The sequence below is a fragment of the Tursiops truncatus genome, chromosome 20 (genome assembly GCF_011762595.2).
Source record: "Tursiops truncatus isolate mTurTru1 chromosome 20, mTurTru1.mat.Y, whole genome shotgun sequence".
Lineage (NCBI taxonomy): Eukaryota > Metazoa > Chordata > Mammalia > Artiodactyla > Delphinidae > Tursiops > Tursiops truncatus.
The window spans coordinates 7,785,433-7,805,358 of NC_047053.1; the positions used below are offsets into that span (position 1 = coordinate 7,785,433).

At 54.4% G+C, this 19,926-nt stretch overlaps 1 protein-coding gene across 13 annotated transcripts in view; it reads left to right on the forward strand.

Annotated features, from left to right (window-relative positions):
• Positions 1–19,926, forward strand: part of PIK3R6 (phosphoinositide-3-kinase regulatory subunit 6) — a 51,833-nt gene that overhangs the window by 22,871 nt on the left and 9,036 nt on the right. For 5 of the 13 annotated variants that reach the window (XM_073798027.1, XM_073798026.1, XM_073798024.1 and 2 more), the window contains 15 exons: positions 382–450; positions 917–1,049; positions 1,194–1,263; positions 2,261–2,444; positions 7,222–7,387; positions 9,482–9,580; positions 10,648–11,071; positions 11,423–11,501; positions 12,125–12,247; positions 14,917–15,027; positions 16,264–16,354; positions 16,647–16,717; positions 17,425–17,831; positions 18,358–18,449; positions 18,715–18,830. In XM_073798027.1, the coding sequence (XP_073654128.1) occupies positions 382–450; positions 917–1,049; positions 1,194–1,263; positions 2,261–2,444; positions 7,222–7,387; positions 9,482–9,580; positions 10,648–11,071; positions 11,423–11,501; positions 12,125–12,247; positions 14,917–15,027; positions 16,264–16,354; positions 16,647–16,717; positions 17,425–17,831; positions 18,358–18,449; positions 18,715–18,830 (2,235 nt within the window). Of the gene's footprint in view, positions 1–381; positions 451–916; positions 1,050–1,193; positions 1,264–1,304; positions 1,715–2,260; positions 2,445–7,221; positions 7,388–9,481; positions 9,581–10,647; positions 11,072–11,422; positions 11,502–12,124; positions 12,248–14,916; positions 15,028–16,263; positions 16,355–16,646; positions 16,718–17,424; positions 17,832–18,357; positions 18,450–18,714; positions 18,831–19,926 lie in introns of those variants that run through there. The other 8 variants (XM_073798032.1, XM_073798025.1, XM_033847204.2 and 5 more) reach the window with 8 other exon arrangements.

Consider the following 19,926-nt stretch of genomic DNA (forward strand, 5'->3'; position numbering starts at 1 on the left):
AACTAGTAAAAATGTTCAAAATTATCCTCGTAATTACCCTCCACACCACCCAGTGCTCTACGTTTGGGAAACGCTGCACTCAGGGGAGCCTCCAAGCTGGCGCCTCACCTGTCGCTTTGCTACCAGCTCCTGCCCTGAGTCAGTGCCGCCCCTCCCTCAGGGAGTTCCCTGCACCCCTCCCACACGCCCTCACACCTGGGCTCCCGCACCTGTGCCCCCCACCCCCGCTTTTCTACCAGGGCAGGCTGTGGCCCTTTTCCACTCCCCTCGGCCTGCTGGGACACTGCCTTCCACCACATCTCCTGCTAGGATGTGGCGAGACCCCTGCGACCCCCCGCACCTGTGTGCCCCATCCATGTCCTGTGATCTCCTGTTTTCCAGGCAGAAAGTGAGGACGCCCGGCATGTCATCATTCCCTTGCTGCACACGCTAATGTACGTGCTCACTAAGGTGAGCGGGGACTGAGGGTGAAGGGGGTCGGGGTGACCCACGGGTGACGGGGCTGGACGCTCAGGAGACGACCGGTCTCTGCCTGGCGAGCGAGCCTAGAGGAGCTCGAGGAGCACCTGCCCCTAACTGGCTTCTCCCCATAGTCCTGCCCTCGCCCTGATACACGAAGAGATGAAATTGGGGAGGTAGTGGCGGTAAATTTGCGACCCCGACAGAGCAGAAGGGCTGCGAGGGGAGTTGATGCGCTGGCAAAACAGGATGGGGATGAGTTTCCATCTTGAGAGGCCTGAACGTGGTGTAGGAGGGGAGATGTCTTAGAGATGCTGGGAGAAGGGGCTGAAGGTGTAGATTGGGAGAGAGTGTGAGCCCAGGTCTGGCTGCTCTCCCCGCCCCCCATCACCCCGCACCACCCAGGACCCTGCGAGACCTAGGGCTCCGGGCACCCTGATCCCTCCGTCTCACCCAGGCCACGGGCATCACAGAGGAGCTCCACCGGAGAACCTACGCCTTCTGCACGAGGTTGCTGACCCTGCCCGCCCCCTACTGCACCATCGCCCTGGACTGCGCCATAAGGCTGAAAACGGAGACGGCCGTCCCAGGTAAGAGCCAGTCCAGCTCTGCCCAAGGTCTTGCCTTCCTCTCCAGGATTCCAGGGAGCTCAAAAGCCCCAGCACCTTCTGGGAAAGTAGGGAATGGGGGTCAGAGACTCAGACGCTGGTTGGCTGAAGTGGTCTGCCCCGCAGGGACACTGTACCAGAGGCTGGTCATTGCCGAGCAGAACCTGAGGAGTGAGCTGTACCCCTACCGGGAGAGGTGAGTGGCCCCAGCGAGGGTGCTGCCCGCAGGACAAGTGAGGAGTCTGCGTGGGGAGCGTCCCCTCCCATCCATGGCGTTTGTCCAGCAGCGGGACGTCCTCAGGGTGGAGAGGGCGTGTCCTTCCCTGGAGATCCCTGAAAGCAGTTAGGACTTTCTTCTTGGGCTGGATTCAGAGCTCGCCCGCTCACATGCAGAACGTGGACACGGGCACCGGGCCATTCTGCAGATCCATGGTTCCACCTCCATTCTGCCCTTGGCCATGGTGTTGCGTCAAGCAGCCAGAGGCACCTCTAGAATACCAGTAATTCAGGCCACAGTCACACCACGAGATCTGGGGTCTTTCATCTGTGTGTGTGTAAGACTGAGGACACGTCCGCTGCTCGTGCTGGGGAGAGAGGCTGATGGAGTCGGGGGTGAAGCAGGGGGTGCGTAGCCTCCTGCCCTGCAGGTACCTCTGCTCGCCTGGTACTGAAAGGTGTAGCCTGGGGCTCTATGTTCGTGGAGGGTGCAGGGAGGGGAAGGGATCCGGAGGACTTGGCATTGGAGAGGTTGAAATGACAGTTGAGTATGGAAGAGAGGGTGGGTGAGGTTGGTTTTCTGCTGTGATGAGGGGGATGAGAGAAGAAGGGGCTCACTTAGGGTTCGGAGCTCGTTTCAGCAGGAAGGATTTAGGGTCCCTCCTAGAGGGCTACGGGGTCAACGGGCCACGATGCTGAGGGAGGGAGGGGCATTTCAGCTGGAACTTACCTAGACATGAGAGGGACCCAGAGGGACCAGCTGCCCCCCTGGAAGGGCCGTGCCTGCTCTTCTTTGCCACAATCCCCACCACTCCCTAGTGTTGTCCCCCAATAGAATTTTGAATTTGAGGCTCCTGTTTTTGGAGGAAGTAAATAACTTGGGGGTTGGGGGTGGCGGGTGCTGCAAGGCTCTGAGGGTGGCCCTTCTCCCCGTGGTCCTCGTCATCAGCTCCCGGTCCCCCCACCTTTGCCCTCAGAGTGTTCCTCTTCGTGGATCCTGAGCTGGTGTCTCCCTCCGTGTGCAGTGCCCTGCTGCTGGAGATTGAGGCGGCCCAGGGGCAGCAGACACCAGAGGCCTGCATGCGCCACGTGGTCTCCCACGCCCTGCAGGCGGCGCTGGGGGAGGCCTGCGAGGCAGGTGTGCTGCAAAGGAAGCTTCAGGTAAAGTCACTGCCCTGCCCCCCCATACCAGCGCTCACTCTCCTGGGCTTCCCTCTTCTCCTGTTTCCACATCACCTTTTTCCCCAAACCAAAGATAAAGACACATTCACTAAGGAAAATTTGAAAAACGATGCAGGAGAGCCAAGAAAGAAAATAAAAATCACTCACACCCCTCTACCCACACACATTAGCAATTAACATTTGGTATGTTTCCTGAATAATATCGACAGTGATCATCACAAGAGCCACTGTTTATTGAACATCTGCTGTGTTCCAGGCACCGTGTTCAACACTTTACAGGTATCACCTTAAAAAACTCTCACCACAACATTGTGAAATGGATGCACTTACCAAAACAAAGGCACAGAGAAGCCGGTAACCTACCTGTGGTGACACAGATAGGAAGTGGCTGTGTCTGGATTTGAACCCAGGTCTATCTGACTTCAAGCCTGTGTTCAATCGCCTTCCAGCCCCATCCGCAGCCCCACTCCTTTTTAACAACTGAGCTATCAGACTCTGTATACAGTTTATATACTGCCTCTCTATGTGCATAAATGTAATATCTATTTTTCCTTGCCACTGGAAATATGCCATATGGAAATATTTTCCTTGGAAAACATGTGCTTCCGCTGGTGCAGAGAATTCTCTCTCGTGAATGTGCTGTTATTTCTTTAACTGTCCCCTGCTCCTGTTGTGGGCATTTAGTTTGTTTCCAACACTTGCCCACCTATTTCCTAGCTTTTCTCTCTGACTCAGCCTCACCCCTGTCCACAGCCAAGACTGCATAAGGTTGCAGATTCTCTGGCCGCGGTGGCCCCAGGTGCTGGATTTCTTGGGTGGGGGAGGATGCCAGTCGGAGTCTGCACGGTAGGCGGAAAGGCGCCTGCCCTTCGGGAAGGGGGGTCGGAGGGTCGCTCAGGGCTGTGGTGCCCTAGGAGGGGCCGGCTCCAGAACGGGGCGCGCCCTTGAGGGGTCCACGATCCCCTGCCCGTCCTGCCCCAGGAAGTAGGTGTCTGTCCTTTCTCCAGCCCGAGTCTCAGGCCCTGCTTTGCTCATCAAAATGCACTGGAGCCGTTGCTCTTCCTTCTCTTGTTTCCATCTGGAATTCTCACACCCTGAGCCCTAGGTCTTGGATCCTTCCTTTGACGGGTGTCTTTTATGTGCGGCTGGGTTCCTTCTTCTTTTTTTTTTTTTTTTTTGCGGTACGCGGGCCTCTCACTGTTGTGGCCTCTCCCGTTGCGGAACACAGGCTCCGGACGCGCAGGCTCAGCGGCCATGGCTCACGGGCCCAGCCGCTCCGCGGCATGTGGGATCTTCCCGGACCGGGGCACGAACCTGTGTCCCCTGCATCAGCAGGCGGACTCTCAACCACTGCGCCACCAGGGAAGCCCTGGGTTCCTTCTTAAACCATGTTGGTCGTTTTCTGTCATTCCTTTTCTCTAAAAGGACCATCCCCACCATTCCTTTGTGGTTGCCCACCTGCTTGGACCCACTGAGGGTTCCTGACTCCCTTCCCCCATGCCGCCATCCGGGACATCCCTCCTTCCATAACAGCCCCTTGGGGGCTCACAGCACACAGACGCGTGATGGAGGAATGCCCCTCCCCGCCGGACTCGTACCTAAGCCCCATGCTGGGTTTAGCACAGGCACCTATGGCCCCTAATGTGTCTCATGTGTCTGTCCTAACGTGGGCTCCTGTCCCCTCTCCCTGCACTTGGCCGTGGCTCTCGGGAAGGGAGGAGGGTAGTCGCCTTCCTGACCAGAGTTTGTCAGCTGACCCGGCAGCCCCTGTGTGACCACCTGCGGCTCTGGAGGTTGTTTCTGGCTCACCAAACAGCCCACGGTCAAGGCGCCGTTTTCACACAACAACGCCAAACATGTAAGTGTTGCAGGAAGGGGGACCGCTTCCAGGGCCTGAGAGTGGGCTCTTGTCTCACACTCGGAAATGAATTGTCCGAGGAGACACACGGGCTGACAAAGCAAGAGACTTTATTGCGAAAGGTTTCCCGGGCGGAGAGCAGGAGGGTGAGGGAACCCAGGGGAACTGCTCCGCCACGTGGCTCGCAGGCTCCGGTTTCGTGGTGATGGGGTTAGTTTCCGGGTTGTCTCTGGCCAATCATCTTGCTTGGTCCATAGTCTGACTCAGGGTCCTTCCTGGTGGCGTATCTCTCAGCCAAGGTGGATTCCAGTGCGAAGGGTTCTGGGAGGTTGGTCATCTCCTCCCTCTTTTGGCCCCTCCTGAATTCTCGGGACCTCCTGTTGTGAGACAGCTCAGGCAAGCGGTGATCATCGTGCCTGGCCCAAGTGGGTGGTTTTGGTCAACAGTTCCCTAACATCTTAAGTGCATTGATTTTTGTTTCTCAGTGATGCAGGCATTAGAGGATCCCCAGCCTCACTCCATCCCCGAGTTGGATGTGTCTGGAGTTCAGGGGTTGGCTTGAGAGTGAGGCTGGGCTGGGTTTGAGGGCATCAGGAATGGGGCAGGATTGGGAGGTGCTGGGTCAAGAATGGGGTGGGGTTCAGGGCTGAAATTAATGGGTCTGATGCGTGCACTACTTCGCTATAGAAGAAAGAAATGCTGAAAGTGAAAGCTGTATTTTTTTAAACATAGTCAAAATCTTATGCACCCTCTGCTACCTCGCTTTATCCGGAGCTCACGGCTGAGTCTCCATGTTTGTGAAAAGAGAATTGGGGGGGTGGGAGGGACCAAAGAAGAGCCAGGAGAGACCCAGGGAATGCGTCACTGATCTGAAGTTAGAGACCCTCGGAAGCTTGGAGGTAAGGGGTCCTCAGTGGTCCCCCCGGCACCCCCCTCCCCTTTTGGGTGCTGGGGCTCCTAGACCTCAGCCCGGCCTGGGGCTCCCCGCCCCCTGAGACCCCAGCCTCCTTATCTGGAATTCTGCTTGAGGGATGCCGTTCCCAGTCATACCTGCTGGCTTGAGGGCCGGTGGGGCCTGGGAGAAGTGGCCCAGCCAACCACGGTCTGGTGGGTAGGCCTTTTCTAGCCACTAGCCCACACCCTGTCTGCTGAGGGCCTGGTCCGAGGCCCAGGTAGGAGGTGGGGGGCGTAGATTGGTCTCCCCACATGTCCACAGGATCTGACAAGGTCTCGAGACTGGGAGGGCAGCCTGGGACAACCCGGCCCTCGGACCCTCTGCTCTGTGTTCCAGATGCTAGAGATGGTGTCCAGGTGGGGCTGCCCCGTGGCAGGTACCCACATGACTCGACCCTTCACTTCCTTTAAACTTTTAGTCAAAAGTCACCTTTCAGTGAGGCTCCTCTGGTCTCACTGTCTAAAACTTCAGCCCCTCCCCCAGATTGCACATCCTCCTTCCCTGCTTTATTTTCTTTTCATCACTTTACTGTTATTTATCATACTATAAATTTCACTTATCTTGTTTATTATTTTCCCCACACACACACACACAAAGAGATACACTATAATATAAGCTGCATGCAGACAGGAATTTTTGTCTGTTTTGTTTACTGCTGTACTCCAGCACTTAGAACAGTGCCTGGAACCTAGTGGGTACTTGATAACTATTTAATTAATTCACTTATAATCAATTTATAAAATGAAGCAACAAGACGAGATGGTCCCCGTGGCCCCTTCCAACTCTGATTCCTTGTCCCTCTAATTGATGGTCATTCAGCAAATATTTACTGGAGCCCTAGCTAGTCAGAATGACCCACTCTCCCTCAGCCCAGGAAGTTAAGACCCTGCTCAGCGGACCCCTAGCGCAAAAAAGAGATCAGAGCAAGCCCTGCTGTGCCTGCCCGTGTCACTCTTTTGGGCCCCGCATCCTCAGTCATGAGCTGGGATTAGCTGGTGGTGAGTGGGGGTGAGGGGACACAGCCAGAGAACAGTGATCCAGGGGAGTTCTCAAGGTGTCAGAGAGGTACCCATGGAGACAGGAGCCTTCGGTGCTGGAGAGCATGGCGAAACTCAAAGAGTGAGAAGCTCTTCAAAACCTGTTTGCCTTAAGGAGAAAGGCTCAGCTTGGTGCGTTACCCTTAACCTCTTGAACACTTGCTAATCTGCCTTTTTTAAAAGAAAAAGCAAGCTTCCAGCTCTAAAGCCTTGGCAGGCCATAGTACCTGGCTACAATTTAATAATAGAGTTTTGTGATCATTATTTTCATCTTAGTTATTTTCTGTTTATGACAAGTGACACTAGCCGTTTTACTTAGAGCAGCAATATAAAATTTGCTTTTGAAATAATTTTGAACCCAAAAAGTGCAATGATTTAAAGAAAAATAATGATTTCTAGGTGGTATGTCAAGGCAGTATAGGAGTGACAGACGTTTAGGAAATATTCAACAAATATTTATCGAGCACTTACTATGAGCCAGCAGATGTTCTAGGCGTTGGGGATGCAGCTGGAAATGAAACAGACAAAACCGCTACCGTCCTGAGTTTACATCCGAGTGATGGCAGAACAGTGATCCAGATACTTAGTGACATCCCAAGGAGGGTGGGAGCCAGAGGCCATCCCTGCACCCCGGGTTTCCCGACATTGCCGGGCACCAGCTGTCCCCCCGCACCACGGTGTGAGGGGCCGAAGGGACCCCCCGCTGCAGGCGGCATCGGGCAGCAGCTATGGCAGGGCAGGAGCGGAGCCCTGGACGTGGGAAGGCCTTCATGGGGAAGCTCCTGCCGGAGTCCCGGGCAGAGGGGAGGTGCCCCTGGGCCCTCCGTGCACCTGCAGGCTTGGCGTTGGAGCAGGGGTGGGTGGGTGCAGAGCCGGAACTCAAGCTCTGATGCTCCTCCCCGGCAGACCAGCTCCCCCCGCGCCCTGGAGCACTATTTCCACGCCGTGGTGGCAGCCGTGGAGCAGATGGCCAGCGAGCCCAGCCCGAGCCGGGAGGGCCACCTGGAGAGGCTGGAGGAGATTTACTGCTCGCTGCTGGGGCCGGCGGCCGCCGCCAGGGGACGCTGCGGCGGTAAGCGTCAGGCGCGGTGAGCTGCGGTCCGGGTACCCTGCAGGGGGCGCCAGAGACCAGCGCTGTACCTGCTCAGAGTCTGCGCGCGTGGCTGAAGCGGGGTGGGACACACAGCGGCTCCCGAGAGCTTGAAGGTCCCGGGCTAATTAGAAGGTGGGTAATTAGGGTCATGATAACAGCTGACACCTACTGGGCACCTACTATACCCCAGTTGCTGTTCTCAGCAGTTTACATATATTAAATCAATTAATCCTCACAGTACTTATGAGGTAGAAAGCATTAACCCCATTTTGCAGGTGAGAAAACAGAGTTAGAAAGAGGCTATAAATCTTGCCCAAGATCACCCAGTTAGTAAGTAGCAGAGCTGAGATTCAAACCCAGGCTGTCTAGTTCTTAACCACCATACTATAGTAACCAAGGGATCCAATGGTCCACGGATTCCCTAAAGAGCATCTACATCACTTACACCTGGTCTCACAGATTTTTATTCCAACGCTTCCTTTCTGCTTGCCTTTTTATAAGACGATGCCACACACTGATGGGAAGCAAGCCCGTGTGTGTTGCAGAAACTCCAAAGAGCCCAGAGAAGTGTCTGGAGCATATATTTTCTGGCTACTGGAGGACGGTTCTGATTTGTGTCCTGTTTCATGGCCACTCAAATCACCCGTGGAGTTTGTCAGCCTGCATGCCCCGAACACACGGTGCACCCGTAGGTACACAGCACTTGCCTGAGGACTGGAAACCACGGGCAGAGGCCAGTGTGCCGGCCCTCCCTGGGCTTGACCTCGGCAGCCCAGGGTGGGTGGAGACTGCCGAAGTCAGGGTGAGGCAGGCAGGTTGGGCACCTGCTTAAAACTTCCTCCTTCTTCTCAGCCTCCTCTTATTTTGCTTTAATATTCTACACTGCCTCTGATTGCCACGTGGAAATGTCTGTTCATGAAGCCTGTCCCCTCCCAAAGCTGGGCCAAACCCTGGGGCAAATCTGGCTTTGCTCTCCTTGGGTACCACTTGCTAACTCAGCAGTAAATCTGCGTGGGCAGGACAAGACGACTCTGGGCTGCCCCCACCATCCCAGACACATCCAGGCGCCTGCCTCCCGCCCAGACTTGCCCTGCGCATCTTAATGGCCAGCCAGCACCCCCGTTGAGCCCCTGCTGCTGGGGGGCAGCATGGGACAGTGGTTATGGGCACCCTGTCATGGGTAAAAGCATGGACTCTGTAGCCGGGCTGCCTGGGCTCAAATTCTGGCTCTGCCACTTACTGTGTGACCTCAGACCAGTTACTTAACCTCTCTGTGCCCCAACTCCTCCTCTATAGTGAAGATAATATTACCTGTGCCCCAGGGTCGCTGGTAGGACCTGGAGAGATGATAGCACTGTGGGCACGGTGAGAACAGTAGTAAGTGTTCAGTGACCGTGGGTTGCTCTCCCCTAAGGAAGCTTACAGCCTTGTTCAGGAGGGAGCTGTGCTATGTGGAAGTTAAATCCTAAGGCTACATGTTAGGTGTGCCCAGTGTGCCGCCAATAAGGTCTGGGGAGGGGATGACTCCCAGGCTGGAGTGTCAGGAAGGCTTCTGGAAGGAGGAGAGGGGGGTTGGCTGGCCCTGCTCTCTCCCCTGGATGCAGGCTTCCTGTTGCCCTTCGTACTTGGCCGTGACTCTTTTCAGCACCAGGAACAAACGTTAATTGAGCATCTACTGTGTGCAGGCTCCTGGAGGAGGCCCTGAGAAATACGGAGGCCTTTCCCCTGGTCTGCATGTGGCCAGGATGTCTCTGAACAGTGGGAAAGGCAGCATGGCTGCAGCGGGGCTGGGGGAGGGAGAAAAGGTTGGGAATGATGCAGTGAGCTGGCTTGTGCAGGGTCTTGAAGGCCCAGCTAGGAAGTTTGTAGGAAACTGGGAGCCGCTAGGCATCCTCGGGCAGGTGTTAGGCCCTGGATGAGCTGATGGTGGCAGAGAGGCAGAGGAACTCGACAGGGCCAGATACGGGAGGGCGAGGGTCTCTGCCACCCACCCCCATAGGCCCCACACAGGAGCTGGGGGTGGGGAGAGGGCAGAGGAGAATCCCACAGTCCTCTCCTCCGTGGTCTCCACAGCCTGTCCTTCAGGTGAGCCCCCCCAGGACCGGCTTCCAAGCATCCCTCTGCCCAGCCCCCATATCACCTTCCACCTGTGGACCAATGAGGAACAGCTCTGTAAGTGCAGTGCCTTTGACCCCTCTGGGGGGAGCGGGCTGGAAATAGTGGTGTATGCGTGTGTGCGTGTGTGTGTGTGTGTGTCTGTGCATCTGTGTGTGTTTGTGTGTATGTCTTTTGGTGTGTGTGCAGGTGTCTTTGTGTGTCTGTGTCTACATGTTTGCGTCTGTGTGTGCACTGTTTGTGTGTCTATCTCTGTATATTTATTGTGTATCTGTGTGTATGTCTACATCTGTGTCTCTGTGTGTGCCTGTGTGTATCTTTGTGTGTCTGCCTGTGTATCTGCTGTGTGTGTGTCTGTGTGTGCTCCTTGTTCCCTGAGTTGTTTGCAGCATCTGAAAAGAGGATGCATTTGCTCTATGTCAGAACACTCCGTGCATTAGCCACTGGCCACATGTGTCTAGAAAGTGTCACATGCCATGATGATGCCAACAGACAATACACGTCCCCAAGAAGGAGGCAGGCACAAAAAAGTTATGGTTTCCAGAGCAGGAGGGGGCCACACTTCCCCTCCACGCTGATGTCTGTCCCCCAGTCCCCCTGGCTCTTCTCAAGGGAGGGGGGAACATAGAGCGGCAGGTTGTGGTGGGACGTGCCAGACTGGTGAACCGGGTTCAAGGCCCACGTGGCCTTTCACGTGCTGGGTCACCCTGGATGGCAGTTCCCTGGGGGCCTCAGTTTCCTCAGGAGCAATAAAATGAAGGTCGATTAGAAAAGCCAGGAGCTGATGCTCTGTTATCTGTGTCCCGGGGGAAACTATGGGGGGGCTGGAGAATGGAGGATGCTAATGAGCAAATATGGAGAAGAGGGCTCTAGAGGCAGGAGGCACTGCATTAAGCTACAGGACTTCTCAGAGCCTTTAAAATGTTTACCTGTGGCAGGAGTGTGTGGAGTTCTTAGTCTCTGTTGGCCACAGAACCTCTATTCCTTCATGGAGCATCTCATGGGGCTTCTGTTCAGCTAACCGTGTGTGGGAAACACGGAACCACTGGCCTTGCCAGGGTGGGGCCCTGCCAGCCTCGCATCCACTCTCCGCCCTGATGGTCCCCTTTGTCTCCGCGTCCCAGGGAAGGAACTGGTTCTCTTCCTGCGCCCGCGATCCCAGCTGCGCCTCAGTGCAGACTTGGAAGCCTTGGATCTGCAGGGCCTCCTGCCAGACTGGGAGTTGGCCCGGGCGTCCATGCTGTCCACCGACAGCGGCATCGAGCGGGACCTTCCGTGGGGGGCCGACGAGCCGCCCACACCTGGCAGCCCCGAGGTGGAGCAAGCCAGGCTGAAGCGCAAAGGGGGCATCAAGAAGCGGGTGTGGCCCCCGGACATCCTGATGCCCGGCAGCTGGGATGGGCCCCCGGGGCTGCACCAGAGGACTGGCAGGCCCAGCGGGGATAGGGGGCTGCTGCCTGGGGTCTCCCGGCTGCACACGGCCCGGGTGCTGGTGCTAGGGGACGACCGGATGCTGGGGCGTCTGGCCCGGGCCTACCACAGCCTCAGGTAGGGCCCCACGGGGCGGCTGGGGATGGTCGGGGCACAGGTGGGCCCAGCCTGTGCTAGTGAAGGATGGAAGGGGGCGGGGGCGGGGGTGCGCTCAGGAGGCCGAGACCAGGCTGGGATGGCAGAGGATGGTGCACAGTAATCCCCCTGCCCCCGCACCCGGCCACCACGGAGCACTGTGCTTCCTGCTTTACTGCACCCATTCTACAGATGAGGAAACAGAGGTTCAGAGAGAGTAGGTCAATTGCCCAGAGTCAAGAGATAATAAATAGCAGAGCCAGGATGTGGAACCAAGTCTGTCTGAAGTCAAAACCCCTGCCCTCATGCCTGTGCTCTGCTCCCCCTTGCCAGGAAACGAGAGACCCAGAAGTTCTGCCTCACCCCCAGACTCAGCCTGCAGCTCTACTACATCCCTGTGCTGGCATCTGAGGTGGCTGGAGGGGGGGCGGGGGACGTGGGGGAAGAGATGGAAGGTGTCAGGAGCGGGAACTGGGATCGTTCTTCCTTAGGATGTGGAGCTGGGAGAGACCTGGAGGCTTTCTGTCCCAGAAGCCACAGACATGGGCCCTGGGGGCTGCATGTGGCCAGAGAGAGACGCTCTCTCACTGGGAGCATCGTTTTGCTTTTCTAACGGAATTAACGGCAAGCTTCTCAAACGGGGCTCTCTGTCACACACACACCCCCTCAGCCACATACACACCACCCTTCCCGGGGGGGCCGGGAATGAAGCCGTACCGGCAATTTTTCTTTTCTGTCGCCCACTCTGCTTCTGATTGGAAAGCATTAAATTCAAGGCAATACTTGTCTCTCCCCTTTAAAGGCTGATGACCATTTTTCAGTGTCCCTGGCGGGCATCCTCAGGGAAGGGGATTCCAGCTTCATCTCAGGTGTAAAACAAGTCTTCACAAATCGACGCCCCAAGAGGTTGAGTGATTTGGCCATATTCCCAGAGCTAGTTTGCCCGGGACTGGTACCTGGGGACCCTCCGATAGGAAGAGAGTGCCAGAGAGCGCCTGACGGGTCTGCCCTGTCCCCTTGTCCCTCTGTCCCCAGAAGCCCACAGCATCCAGGCGTTCGGAGCTCGGAGAGGTGGCTGCGTTCCTGGGCCGCGCAGACCCGTGGTATGAGAGCATCGTCAACACCCTGTGCCCCGCCATCCACAAGCTGGCAGAGATGGTAGGGCAGCGAGGGTAGGAGGGCGGCAGGGAGGTGGTAGGGGGTGTTTTCTTGACCCTTGGCCTCAAGAGTCAGCCCAGGGAGCCCCATGAGGGGCGAGGCAGGAAGGAATACAGAAGAGGAGCCCTAACCAGCTAGTGGCTGGAATTCACTCGGAGCACGTACCAGGCACCTACGGGAACGCTATGGAGAAGAGAAAGTAAAACATTCTTAAGTGTGTAGGCCAATTATATGCCTTCTTCTGTGAGTTTCTTGTGCTATTTTCTCTCCAACTGCAACAGTTCATGCTTCCTGAGCACTGCCCCATGCCAGGCACTGTTCTAAGCACTTATACGCAGCAGCCCTACCAACCAGGTACTCCTGTCTGTCTACAGGCGCTATTGCCACTGCATCCCCATTTTACAGATCGAGCAGCTGAGGCACGAAGGGATTAGTTCACTTGCCCAAAGAAACAGAAGGAGTCCTGCTTGGAATCAGGCAGCTTGATTCCAGAGCCTGTTCTCTTAACCACAAGCCATAGTGCCAATCCCCCACCCCAGGCAGTGGTTGGGGGGCAAGGAGAGATCATCTTTTACTGATTTGAAAGGCCTTCCCTTTCTGCTGTCATATGTGCTGCAGACATTTTCCCCCACTTTTTTATTTGCCTAACAATTTTGTCAGAGTGGTTTTTTTTTTGACTTACAGAATTTCAATATTTTTACCCTTTATGATTTTTCCCTTTGGAGCCATGCTTTGAAAGGCCTGCTCCACTCCAAGATTAAGTAAATATTTACTGATAATTTCTCTAACCATCTTATGGTCTCAATTTTTACATGTAAATAACCTATCTGCCGTTAATTTTAGTATGTAACTTTATTTTTTCCAAGTGTTTAGCCAGTTGTCCTAAAGCTATTTATTGCGTAAACCATCTTGCCCCATCAATTTGAAATGCCACTTTTATCATTTACTAAACTGTCACACATGCTTGAGTTGATTTCTGGATACCTATTCTTTCTGATTCATCTATTCATTTCTGTATAAATTAGCACTTTTTAATGTCAATGTTTGGCACGGTACATCTACCCCATTACTCGTTCAAGAGTAATTGAATCTCCAGAATTGGAATTGGAAAGTCTTGTTTCTTTCCAGATAAATTTTAGAAGCCCTTTGTCGAGTTTTATTTTTAATTCCCTTGGGATCTCGATTGAAGTTTGGAGAATTAACATCTTTAGCACGTTATGTTACACTCTCTGGGGGTGAGATATAACTCTTCACTTATTAAAGTCTTCTTGTATCTCCCTCAGGTGAGTTGTACAGTTTTCATCATATAGATTTTACCCATTTCCTGCTAAATTTATTCCCTATGTTTGACGGTTTTTTCTTATAGTTGTGGATTTTTCTCCCATTATATTTGGGTAGTAGTCACTGCTAGTATAAAAGGAGGTTATTGATTTTTACATAATTACTTTCTAACTGGCCACATTTTGCTTCATTGCCTGATTGATTAGGACATCTTCTTATATTCTAATAAAGATATTGGAGATAGGCATCTTTTCTGAATTATTCCTTATCTGAAAATGTCTTTGCCTATATATGAAAGACTGTTTAGCTGGGTATTAAAATACCTTTTCCTCGAAACCTGGAGGATACTAACAGGAGAAACATCCGATGCAGGGTCTCATTTATACTCCTTTGTTGGTAGCTGTTTTCCCTGCCAAGACACAGGTAGGATTTTTATTTTCCCCTGCTCTCTTTCCCCTTATAATTAGCAATTTATGTGACCCTTACACTTAACTCCAAAAGCAGTTTCCACATGAAGAAAATGGAAATAGTGTGAACAATGGCGGCACTATTAGAATAAGTGCATAGTTCCTCAGTGCGAGCTTTTTGAAAGGAACGAGATTTCAATAGACCAGATGTGAAAGTTAGAAGAGATATTATAAGATTGGATATGGATGAAATACGCTGAGCTGCTTTCCAACTCTGATACTATCACACATTATATAGACGTTCTGTTTACCTGAAAAACCCATTATGCTTTATAATCGTATGGGGTTGGGGAAGGCCTGTAGGACACGGCACTAGTCATTTCCCAATAGCATGTAAACATTAGCTCATTTATTAATATAGTCAGATGCCACAAGAACTCAAAGAGACATCAGATCATCTGGTTCCAGCTCTCATGCCCAAGCTTACCTGGCTAATGAGTAGCTAATGCAAACTAGAACCCACTCCAGTGTCTCTCATCATTACTTACATTCTCAAGCATCTTGTCTACCCCAAGCACTCAGCACAGTGCCTTATACACAGAGCTGCCCAATATGTCTGTGTGTGGTTGAAGTGAATCAGAGTCCCTGAGATGGGGATTTAGACAGTCATCTTTTGATTAGGAGCAGAAATCAGGTGGTCGGAAAGGCTTGGACTGTTGAAGGACCAGCTGGGTTCGTGTATCACAGAGGGCACGTGGGGGCTTTGGAGTTTCTCTGTTAAGAAAGTGGTGGGAATTCCCTGGTAGTCCAGTGGTTTGGACTCAGCACTTTCAGTGCCAGAGCTCGGGTTCCATCCCTGGTCGGGGAACTAAGATCCTGCAAGCCATGCAGCATGGCGAGAAAGAAAAGAAAAGAAAGAGTCAGCTCCCACAGTAGGATGGAGGAAGCTGGCTGAAGACAGTACCTCTCCCTCACTCACAGCCTCTCTCCCTGGACACGTCCCAGCCCGTAGACCCCTTCATCCTGGATGCCATCACCTACTATGTTCGCATGGGCACCCAACCCATCTATTTCCAGATCTACGCAGTCAAGGTAAGCTTCCCACTTGGGGCTCCAAGGAGACCATGGCAGCCTGCTGGACCCCAGGACCCCACAACCTAAATACCCTGGCTCCAGGGAAACAGGGGGCCAGGATGCAAGTCATAAACTCATCCAGACATTCTTGCTTGTTAACTTTCTCTTCTTACTCTCTGGATGAGTCAGATAATTATTAACTCCTAAGGCCTCAGGTTCAAGCAGAAGCAGGTCTTCTTCATGTGGAAGGTTCTCTCCCTTACCTCACGTCCTCTCCTTCATCCTTGCTAGCCCTCACGTCCTACAGCAAAACTGCCCTCATCTCTGCTCCTCTCAGCCCGATTGGGTGCTTCTCCTGGGTGCCCCTGTGATGCCCTGGGCATCCCTCTGACACCTCACTGCCACTTTGTCATATATCTGCAGATACCTGTCTCTCCCCACCAAGACTCTGAGTCCCCTGAGATAAGAGACTGTCCTTTGTTTATAATTGAATGTCCTGCTATTAACACCATGAAGTGTGTGTGTGTGTGTGAGTGTGTGTGTGTGTGTGTGTGTGTGTGTGTGTGTGTAAACCAAAGAGCGGGTCAGTGTGGGACCGGCTGGGTGCAGTGGGTGGAAAGTTAGAGCCTGTGTGCGGTGCTAAGAAGTTCATGGCTTTGCCTCCTGGTCCCCCCACCTGCTCACTGTGGGATCGCGGTACCTCTACCTCTCTAACATTCATTTTCCCCATCTTCAAAATGGGAATAGGGACTTCGCTGGTGGTCCAGTGGTTAAGACTCCGCGCTCCCAATGCAGGGGGCCCAGGTTCGATCCCTGATCAGGGGACTAGATCCCACACGCATGCCGCAACTAAGAGTTTGCAGGCCGCAACTAAAGATCCTGCGTGCCACAACTAAGACCCAGCACAGCCTAAATAAAGGCAGAAAGAAATATTAAAAAAAAAAAAAAGGTGGGGCTGTCTCAATTGGCACAAGCCTTTCTCCTTTCTGGAAGGCAGGTGCAATGTAGGAGGTGGGGCAACCATTTAAAATAGGAATAATCTTCACCACAGGGTTCCTGTGAGAATTCAAATGAGTAGAAAAATAAATTAAAAGATAGGGGAAGATAAGGGCAAGGAAGTCGGCCCATGGAGGACCTGAGGGCGGCGGTGGGCACTTGGATTAGAAGCCCGCATCCCGGGCTGCGGGGGTTGGGGGGAGCTGCCTCTGCTGGGGACGGCCTCCTCCAGCCTCCCTCCTCCCCGCCTCCCTCCAGATCTTCCTCAGTGACCTGAGCCAGGACCCTGCAGAGGACATCTTCCTCACCGAGCTCAAAGTCAAGATCCAGGACTCCAAGTTCCCCGGAGGTGGGCATCTGTCTCCCCTTTCCCAAAGCTTGCCCTGGCTCAGCTCCTCAAGGCCCGCTTCCAGAAAGTCCCCCCACCTCTCACCTAATGGTTCCCCCCAAGCCCCGTCCCACCTCTGCTGAATACCGGGGGGCTTTGCCCTACTGAAGGGCAGCCTGGCCCCCCTAGGGTGCTGCCTTTCCATCCCGGGACAGATGCAGCTTCAGGTCCACCTCAGGGAGGTGGGGAGCCAGGGCGGGCGGGAGGGACGGGGACGTCCCGCCTTCATTCAGCCTCTTCTCGTCCCCTGCAGAGAGCCTTTCACCCCGGAGGAGGGGTGTGGCCGAGGGTCCAGGGGCTGAGCTCTCTGTTCGCTACCAGAAGGTCAGTGTGTGTGGCGTGGTCAGCAGGTGGCCTGGAGGTTCAACTGGGGGAAACAGTTGTCAGCGACATCAGGGGGAGCGGATAGAGCCAGAGGAAACTTCTGCCCTTTTCTCGTGGCTGCCCCCAGAGTTTCCCAGCCTCCAGGGAGTTTTGCAGGGATGGGGGGGGTTACAGTTGGCCTTCCACACAGCCAAGGAGGCGATCTGACCTAAGGAACAAGGCGCTGTCCCCTTGCTCAAAAATACGCTCCTCGGGCTTCCCTGGTGGCGCAGTGGTTGAGAGTCCGCCTGCCGATGCAGGGGACACGGGTTCGTGCCCCGGTCCGGGAAGATCCCACGTGCCGCGGAGCAGCTAGGTCCGTGAGCCATGGCCGCTGGGCCTGTGCGTCCGGAGCCTGTGCTCCGCAACGGGAGAGGCCACAGCAGTGAGAGGCCCGCGTACCACAAAAAAAATAAATAAATAAATTACCCTCCTCGCTAGCTGACCCGATGTATGGGGGCGTAGTCCTTGGTCTGGAAGGCTCCCTGGGCTGAGTGTTCTGAGCCTGCATCCTCCAGCTCCTTACTGGACATTAGTGACACGGCCAACACTCAGGGCAGGGGCGGGAAGCGGGGGATGGGGGGAAGGGGACAGAAGCAGGACTGTTGACGTGGTGTCGTGTACCTTGTCCTGAGGACCCCCTTCCGTCCCCGCATCCCCCTCCCCAGGCCCTGCTCAGCCACCGCACCCGAGAGGTCACCGTCTCCCTGCGGGCCACCGGGCTGGTCCTAAAGGCCCTTCCAGCCGGTGACACTGAAGGTGAGGGGCTGGGCACGCAGAGCAGAGACAGGGAAGGACACGCACGGGAAAGCAGGGGCGCGGAGGAGAGAGGGCGGAGAGAGAGGAGACGGGCTGAGCCAGGGGAAGGAGCCTCCCTCCCTGTCCCTGGGATCACGGAACGTGGTCGAACTCCTACCCGTGCTGGGCCCGGAGCTGGGCGCCAGGCTGCCCGGGCGAGGACCCGCCTGGCCTTCAGGTTGGTCAGCATCGAGCAGCGCTGGGTGATGCTTCTGCCGCCGGATGAGCCTGAGCTGGAAGGTGGAGGGACCACGCGGAGGGGTGTACGTGGCCTCGTGTATGTGAAGGAGACGTGTGACTTTGGCAATAGCTCTAAGACAAGAGGCGGTCACAGAGCAGTGGGGCAGGAGCACAGATTCTAGAACCAGATGGGCAGGCGTCGAAGCCCAGCTCTGCCGCGTTTCCATCTGTGTGACCTCGGGTTACTTGTGACCTCTCTACCTGTTTGTTCATTTCTAAAATAGAGACAAGATGCTAATGTATGTCCACACGGTAAACTGTAGCGTCAGCCCTATTGTGAAACTTTGATTTCTTCTGTTTCCCTTACAAAACTCCCACCCCATCCACCCCTGCTCTAACTCCTGAATCTCCTCCACATTTTCCATCACTCGGTCCTATCCGAACTGTTCTTAGATCTCTAAGAACCCTCCTTCGTCGGCAGGGAGGGGTATAGCCGGGCAGCAGTCACACAATAATGGTTTTTGACACATTATACGGTGTGAGGAAAGTCAAAGAAATGCTCTCGACGTGTTGGGACAGATGCCCTCCTACAGCCCTCTGTCTTACACACCATCCTGGGCTAGGTGTTCCTGCCATTCTGAGCATGCCCAGTGGCTGCAGAGGAACTTCTTCCCGTTGGAAACGGGTACAGGAGAAGGTGAAAGAAAGGATTTAGGTTGGTGATGTCTGCTATGCCTCAGGATATAGAAATGTGGATTCTCCAGGGGAGGGAGACCGATGATCTGGAGGGAACTGAGGCTTGGCGGGGACCGAGGCGGAGTCAGGAAGTAGGGGCTGCGCAGGGTGTGGGGCGGGGTTAAAAGGGGGCGGGGCAGTAGTCAAGGTGGGTTCGTGTCCTTCTTGGGAGGCGGAGTCTCGAGCTCCCCTCCTTCCCTAGAGGCCCATTCACAGCCCCTCACCCACCATCTCATTCTTCCCAGTTTCAGGGCCCACCCACTGCCCCCCAACTGCTGCTCCCGAGACAGACCACACATGCCTGAATATTAGCGTGACAGAGGTTGTCAAGACCTCCAACTTGGCAGGAAGGTCCTTCTCTGTAAGTACTGGGGAGATTCATGCAGGGTAGGTGGCAGGGAGCCCAGGGGGAGGGTTTCAGCGAAGGGGGAATAGACTCTTGAGCCTTTCTGAGCCTTTGCTGTTGACGTGGGTCTTCCTGTTGGAAAGAATCTGCTTTCCAGTCAGTCTGTTTGAAATACTGAGCACCAACTGGCATAAGTAAGGCACTGGAAGAGTTAAGGCCCCGCCCTCCACCTCCACCTGGACCACCTGAGGAACTAAGACGTACCCAGATAGTACAAAATGCATCCGGGTTCTGGCGTCCCCTGCACACAGCAGCTAGACTCCCAACCAGCAATGGCCCGGCCTTTGACCACATCAAACCAGCTCTTTCAACCTCATCACCCTACCGCCGCCCTTTGCCCTTTGCCTTAACCCTTACCGATACTCATAGAGAGTCCTTTATTGATACAGACATAGGACCCGCCCATTTTCTCCCTATCTGATGGCCTCTCTGGACTTCACTGCCCTACTCGGCTGGGCTTGGAGCCCGTGATCATACCTGAACCACGTTCTCAAGACAGCCTGAGCTTCCCCACATCGCCTGTCAGGTAGACACTACCTTTAGGTCAAGCCGCCCACTCGGTCTGATGCTCAGGTGTCTGAGTGCTTCCACGATACCCTGCATCCACGAGGTCAGGGCCGTGACCTTCCACCTCATCCCAAGTCTTGGCATCACTCAGCCCTTTTCTCTGGACTCTTTTTCCTAAGCCGATTCCTGAAATAGCCACTGTTCTCCACTTCAGTCCATGGCCCACTTCTTTTCTTATTCCCTGGACTCTCAAAACCACGTCCATGGCTTTAGTCCAAGTTGTTAAGGGTGCCCAAACCTTTATCTCCTGCTCTGACATTCATCCCTGAGTGTCTGACTCCTGCATTCAACTAAGTTAGCATGACCTCCGTGTCCCACGACACCCCAAACTCAAGATATTCAAAACCAGAGCCAGTGCTTTCTAGTAGTTAAGAGCTCTCTGGAGCCAGACTGCCTGGGCTCAGATCTGAGCTGTCATTTACCAGCTACGTGATTTAGGCAAGACACTCCAGCTCTCTGTCCCTCAGTCTCATTATCTGGAAAA